This window comes from Chelonoidis abingdonii, chromosome 3 (genome assembly GCF_003597395.2).
Source record: "Chelonoidis abingdonii isolate Lonesome George chromosome 3, CheloAbing_2.0, whole genome shotgun sequence".
Lineage (NCBI taxonomy): Eukaryota > Metazoa > Chordata > Testudines > Testudinidae > Chelonoidis > Chelonoidis abingdonii.
The window spans coordinates 908969-915874 of record NC_133771.1 but is presented as its reverse complement, the minus strand read 5'-3'; the positions used below and the strand labels follow the sequence as shown (position 1 = coordinate 915874).

At 62.4% G+C, this 6906-nt stretch overlaps 1 protein-coding gene across 4 annotated transcripts in view; it reads right to left on the bottom strand.

The window, feature by feature from the left end:
• The window catches only part of GTF3C2 (general transcription factor IIIC subunit 2), a 32331-nt gene continuing 25425 nt past the window's right edge, over positions 1-6906 (bottom strand). For 2 of the 4 annotated variants that reach the window (XM_032775217.2, XM_032775220.2), the window contains 7 exons: positions 4570-4714; positions 4149-4310; positions 3940-4027; positions 3578-3706; positions 2486-2611; positions 1393-1495; positions 27-705 (listed from right to left, as the gene is read on the bottom strand). In XM_032775217.2, the coding sequence (XP_032631108.1) occupies positions 254-705; positions 1393-1495; positions 2486-2611; positions 3578-3706; positions 3940-4027; positions 4149-4310; positions 4570-4714 (1205 nt within the window). In that variant the 3' untranslated portion in view covers positions 27-253. Of the gene's footprint in view, positions 706-1392; positions 1501-2485; positions 2612-2723; positions 2781-3577; positions 3707-3939; positions 4028-4148; positions 4311-4569; positions 4715-6906 lie in introns of those variants that run through there. The other 2 variants (XM_032775218.2, XM_032775219.2) reach the window with 2 other exon arrangements.

The following is a 6906-nucleotide window of genomic DNA, read 5'->3' as shown; positions in this document are numbered from 1 at the left end:
CCCCTGCCCCCACCGACTTCCAGGGCCGGGTGAGGGGCCCCTGCACAGAACATCAGCCCCCCCTGCCCCCACCGACTTCCAGGGCCGGGTGAGGGGCCCCTGCACAGAGCATCAGCCCCCTCCCACTTCCAGGGCTGGGTGAGGGGCCCCTGCACAGAGCGTCAGCCCCCACCACTCCCCATAGTTGGCTGAGAGGCCCCTGCACAGTTCTGCCTCTGGCTCACAGACTGGGTCAAGCGGACAGCTGAAGGGGCTAGCCACAGCTCGCCCAGCCAGCCAGCCCGCCCCTGTGGCGCTCAGGCCCATGCCCGCACCCCGCGGGGGACAGATGGGAGAGGCAAGCTGCATGATACACTGAACCGGTCCCAAGCCTGACCCTGGCTGGGCTGCCCGAGTATCCTCCCAGGCCTAGTGACCCCCAGAAGGCGCTGCAGCCTAGAGGCAGCTCCCCGTGCAGGGCTCTGGCCGGGCGGGCAGACGGCGGTCGGGTGGCTACTGTTCCTGCAGGAGGCCGTGCTCGGCAAGCCTGCCGCTGGGGCTCTCCGGCCTGTCCCCATCCATGGCACTGAACTGGGCCCGGCACTCCTGGAGCAGCTTGTGGCCCACAGGGGAGGTGAGCCCCACCAGGCAGTGCGCCCGCACGATGCCCGACTGGCCGCCCGACACCAGCCAGCCGTGAGAGTCCAGGTTGGGGCTGAAGCGAACCTGCCGGGAGAGGAGAGTCAGGCAGCTCACAGGGGTGGGGGCCGAATGAGAGTGGGGGGGTCACCAGCTGTCACAGCAGCAGGTCTGAACAGGACAGGGGGGCACAGCTCATCCTTCCGACTGGGAGGGGCTGCTCGCCCCCCGCCCTATGGGATAGACAGGCCTGTTGCAAGGCCGCCTCCTGTGGGCTGCCCCTGCTGCATGTCCTGGGGCCCCCTGGGCTGCCCTTGGCCCTGCCCCAGCTGAGGGGGGCTCAACAGCCCAGAGGCCAGTGGCTTCAGGTCTCCTGCCCCATCCCAGCCCTGCCCCACATATTCCGCATCTCCACCTCGCACTGTGCACCGGCTCTGAGAGGAGGAGGGCAGGCAGTGGGTGGCAAGGGGCTCCGGCTGCAGCCTGGGGCGATCCTACCTGGGCTGAGCCAGGTCCCACCCCCAAGACCCCTGGGGTCCAGCCCTGTCCCCCAGCACCCTCCCCCCCCCCACTGCAAGGCTCTAAAAGACAGTGCAGGGAGAGCACATGGAGATCCTGCTGGGACTGGCACGGTGTGGGGGGAGGTCAGGCCCACCCTGGCATGGCAGGAATGAAGGGGGACCATTGGAGGGAGGCTGGGCCCCTCCAGCACAGCAGGGGGGAGCAGCGACCGGGCTTACCGGGAGAGTTCTCCGGCACAGAGCTGGCGCTCACCTTGTGGATGGACTCCAGCTGCATGCGGTCCAGGCTCAGCTCGGCCTTCACCTCCTGCTCGTGCATCCTGCGCATGGGCTCCCGGCTGAAGAAGTTTCGGAAGCTGCGCTGGGGGGGTGGGGGGGCAGGGTACAGAGTGAGCAGGACGCTGGGGCCGGGCCCCTGGAAGGGCAAACTGGGGCCAGGGTGGGTGTCTGACCCTGGGCACAGCCACCCCCTCAGCTCTTGGCCCCTAGCTAGCCATGAACACAGTGGCCTGAACGCTCACAGCCCCCTTGGCAGCAGAGACTCACAGCTCGGAGCACTGTGGGGCGCCCAGCCAGCCTGCACAGCCCAGCAGGGCCGCGGGCGAGGGGCAGGCCCACGGGCCATGCGGCCTTGTGGGTAGTGCTCTGCACTGGCTCTCAGCACACATACAGGAGGGGAGCAGAAAGCCCCCCCACACACACACACAGGAGGAGGAGGGGAGCAGAAAGCCCCCCCAACCCCCCAGACACAAGGGAGGAGAAGGGGAGCAGAAAGCCTCCCCACACACACAGAGGAGGGGGAGGGGAGCAGAAAGCCCCACCACCCCACACACAGGAAGAGGAGGGGCGCAGAAAGCCCCCCCCCACACACACACACACGCACAGAGGAGGAGGGGTGCAGAAAGCCCCCCCCCACACACACACACACAGGAGGAGGAGGGGGGCAGAGAGCCCCCCCCACACACACACAGGAGGAGGAGGAGGGGAGCAGAATGCCCCCCACGTACACACACACAGGAGAATGGGAGCAGAAAGCCCCCCCATCCCACACACACAGGAGGAGGAGGGGAGCAGAGAGGCCCCCACACACACACAGGAGGAGGAGGAGGAAGGGAGCAGAAAGCCCCCCCAGACACACACACGACAGGAGGAGGAGGAGGGGAGCAGAAAGCCCCCCACGTACACACACACAGGAGAATGGGAGCAGAAAGCCCCCCCATCCCACACACACACACGCAGAGGAGGAGGGGCGCAGAAAGCCGCTGCCCCCCTCCCGCCCCCCGCCCTCCACACACAGGCAGGCGGAGACAAAAGGGCTCCCTGGGTTGTCCCAGCCGCGGCTGTACCAGGTCTGTGTCCTGGAAGCGGAGGCAATGCTCCTTCGTCATCTCGCTGTACATCCTGCTCTTCGGCCTCGGCTCCTCCTCGCCTCCCACAGAGCTGCAGGGCACCAGATCCGCTTTGTAGATGGGCTGGGGAGGAGACAGTTCTTGAGGGCAGGGCCACGCCGCTCCCACCCCCAGGACTTGGCTGGGGCCGCTGTTCCCCAGGAGAGCAGGGCCTGGGGTGACAACAGGGCCTCACCGTGGCTCCTGTCTGAAGTCAAACCAAGGGCCAAGGACGGTGTTGCCAGTTGGGGCGCTGGAAGGCAGTGAGTGAAAACGGGTCTGTCAGACACTGGGCACAGTAACAAGGGGCCGGGCTGCTCCCCCTAGCGCTGTGGGGCTGGCGAAGGAAGAGCTGTGGGGAACCAGGGCAGCTGTAGGAATGAGGGAGGTGGCTGGAGGGTGCAGCACCATCCTTGCTGCCCCCCCAGGCCCTCGTCCCGACCCTGAGAGGTTCCTGACCAGGGCAGCCAGAGAGGGGCCGAGAGGACACTGCCGTCCAGCCCCGCATCATGGCAGCTCTGGCCAAGGGACAGTCTTACCAGGGGCTTCCCCTTCCCAGCCTCGCCAGGGGCCAGCAGACGGTGGTACAGTTAGAGCCTTAGGAAGATTTCCTTGTCGCTGGGGCCAGCCGACTGTTCCTTAATCAGAGGTCGTTACGGGCGGGGCCATGGACACCACAGGCCGAGGCCTCAGGTCAGGGCTGGATGGGGGCCAGGTCACGTTAACACATCTGTCCCCTTTATTCCCTCAGCTGCCACAGCCCTGCCGCTGGGCCCACAGGGCCCCTCGCTCCCAGTGACAGAGTCTGGTACTTGCCTTGTGCCCCATAGTCCCTCACGCACCACTGCCCCCAGCCCCTTGGTCCTCCCAGCAGCTTACCCCCCCACCCCTCCATCCCACTCGTCCCAGCCCCATGGACCACCCAACTGTATGGTCCCCCCACTCAGTTCAGCCCTTGAGCCCCATTGCCCCTGCCCCCCATCGCATGCTATTCAGTTCAGAGCCGTGTTCTCAGCCCACTGGGCTGCTCCCCCAAGGAGAGAGACTTACAAATCTGCGCTCCGAAGGCCGCTTGATGTTGAGCGGGTTCATGGCCAGGTCAGGCAGCACCGCCGCCAGCAGCTCCCCAGTGATGTCCCCGGCCGCCACAGCGTTCAGCCAGTCGGAGCTGGAGATGCTCTGCCCAGGGAGAGGGGAGCAAAGGTGTCAGCACAGGCCCTGCTCCGAGACAGAGGTGCCCCGGCAGGCCTCAGCCACCAAGTCAGAGAGGTGCCCACGTGGCAGGGCTGGGCTAGCCCCGGCTCCACCCCGCCGCAGGCTCCGACCAAGTGGGAGCCAGGGGCCCTGCTCCAGGCAGCACAGCTGGCCCCAAGCACCCCAGGACCCTGACCCCTCCCTCCACCAGCTCTTACCCACACAGTCCCCTTGCGCGGGGCCACAAAATAGGCCTTGAAACCCAGGTAGCCGGCATCTATATAGTGGATTCCACACAGTCCATACCTGCAAGAGAAAGCAAGTGAGAGCCTGATGCTGGCAGGCTGCCCTCTCCCGGCAGGCTCAGCCCAGGGAAGGAGCCAGGTGCCCAGCCGCACCGCGGCACGGCACAGGGAGGGTCACTCACGAGGCGTAGCAGTTGTCCTGGGCCACAGTGACGCCATTGTAGGGCAGCAGCCAGGTGATCTCAGTGGTCAGGAAACGCTTGATGCTGTTGATGGGCTCGTAGAGCCGCCGCAGGTCCCAGAACTTGATCTTCCGGTCATTCCCCGCCGTAACCAGAAAGTTGCTGAGAGCCAGAAGAGGAGCAGCGCTCAGAGCCCCACGCCCCCACACCCCAAGAGCCCTGGGCCACCTCCCCATCCCCCATGGGAGCCAGCACCTCTGGGCCAGCTCAAATGCCTGGCCCACACACCCTCCCCCACAGGTAACCGGGAAGCAACACACTTCCCCCGCACCCCGAGGGGGTAGGGCCTTTCCCAGCCAGGCTGGGCCCCTCCCTGACAGGCACTACCTGCCCCCACCCGCCACTCCGGCCCACCACTCACCTGTTGACTTTGCACCACTCGATGCTCCTGACGGCATGGTCGTGGGCAAGGAAGCACCTGAAGGGGTAGAGCTTGAGGGAGCCATCGGCCTGGCGCACACGCTGCAGCAGGGACTTGGTGGGCAGGTTCCAGATGGCCACGGTGCCTAGGGGAACACACCGAGACGCCTGTGAGCCCAGCACCGGCAGCCCAGAGCTGGGGAGCCCCCACCCTGCCAAGAGGCAGCATCGGGGCTAAGGGGGCTGTGGAAATTGTCTGATTTCTATGAGCAATCTTTATGACTCTGTACAGATCTGCTTGGCACTGCTACTGTGATGCTGACAGACCAGGTGCCAGCTTATGCCAAGGCCCCGAGCTCTCACCTACGCTAGTGCTGCTAACACAGGGGGTAAGTTTATACCAAGGTGTTCTGACTTTGAGATGCTTGCAGGATGCTCCTCTCTCATCTGACATCTGTGCCCCACGGGACAAGGTAGTAGTAGAGAGATGCATTGCAAACACTTAATGGTGCAAGGCATCCACCTCATGAAAGCAGCATGAATCCACGGAAAATCCTGGCTTCCTGCAGAAGGCACTATCCTGTCCACCAAGGCGGTCCACTGAGCACTGTGAACTCTCCCAGAACAAAGCCTTTGTTAACTGCCTCCCCCAACCCCATGAAGGAGACACATGAGATCTCCTGGCCTCCCCCCTTGAGCTCTGGGGGAAGGGGATAAAAATCCCTGGCAAGAAGAAACTGTCTCTGTGCTGCTTGGACCTTGCGAGGGCAAGGATGTCTAAGCACAAGCGAGGGTTCCTCTGCTGCTCAGCCTGGGCTTGCCCTACAGGACGTAGAGAGCGTGCTTGTTACAGCAGCTTCTACCACCTTTTGAGACCCAAGACTAACTGGTTGGTGTGTGTGTTTGCCTGCTTTAACTCTGTAAATAACCCTTATTGCTGCTTCATGGCCACACGGAATCTTCAGTTAATGACAGGGTTGGCTAAAAGCATCGTTGGTGTGGGACTGAAGACTGGGGTGAGGGACTGGTCCTTTGGGGCTGGGAGTAACTTGAATATTGGAGTAAGGGGCCAGCAGGCCCACGAGGGTGACAAGACAGAGCAGAGAGCCCCAAGCACTGGCTGTACCTCCATGCTGAAGCTGGGATTGTGCCTGAGGAGTTCGCACTGATAAAGGGTGGGTGGAATCTAAGCACAGAATCCCGAGCCAGCATGGGGCGTGTGCCCTGTAGCCACCCCACACAGTCACCCAGTGGTGGGGGGCAGGGCGGAGAGACTGATTTTCTCCTGAAGCCCTGGCCCATAGAATCATAGAATCTCAGGGTTGGAAGGGACCTCAGGAGGTATCTAGTTCAACCCCCTGCTCAAAGCAGGACCAATTCCCAACTAAATCATCCCAGTCAGGGCTTTGTCAAGCCAGGTCTTAAAAACCTCTAAGGAAGGAGATTCCACCACCTCCCTAAGGAAACCATTCCAGTGCTTCACCACCCTCCTAGTGAAATAGTTTTTCCTAATATCCATCCTAGACCTCTCCCACTTCAACTTGAGACCATTGCTCCTTGTTCTGTCATCTGCCACCGCTGAGAACAGCCGAGCTCTATCAGCTGGGGGATTTGAGACTCAGCTGCCAGGACCCACCCACTGGCACGGCCGGCCCTGGAGTGCCCAAGGGAACCCCACTGAGCGCAGAGTGACACTCAGCTGTGGCAGCTGAGCATGGCTGGGTGTGGAGAAGACAGACAAGACCTGTCTGGTGGCTGTGTTGAGCTCTGGCTCTCAGACAGCACACACACCTCAGACAACAAACAAGGAGACTGACAGAGAGACCCAAGACAGCAAGCTCTGACCTGGTGCTGACCAGACTGCATCATGGCTCCACCGTAGCCTCTCAGTGCTAGGGGCTGGCAGGTGGCTGATCCACGGTTCCTGTTTGGTCAGGAGGCTGGTGCCACTGCAGATCTGCCCCAGGAGCGTTGCAGTTGGATGGGACACAGGACAAGCCTCCTGCAGCGGCCTGGCTGGGCTGGCTCACTGCAGGAGCCGCATAGATTATCTAGTTCTTGACTATTATCTTTGAAAACTCATGGCGATCGAGGGAGGTCCCAGATAACTGGAAAAAGGCTACTTAGTGTCCATCTTTAAATAAGGGAAGGACGACGATCCGGGGAACTACAGGCCAGTCAGCCTCACCTCAGTCCCTGGAAAAATCATGGATCAGGTCCTCACGGAATCAATTCTGAAGCAGTTAGAGGAGAGGAAAGTGATCAGGAACAGTCAGCATGGATTCACCAAGGGCAAGTCATGCCTGACTAACCTAATTGCCTTCTATGAGGAGATAAC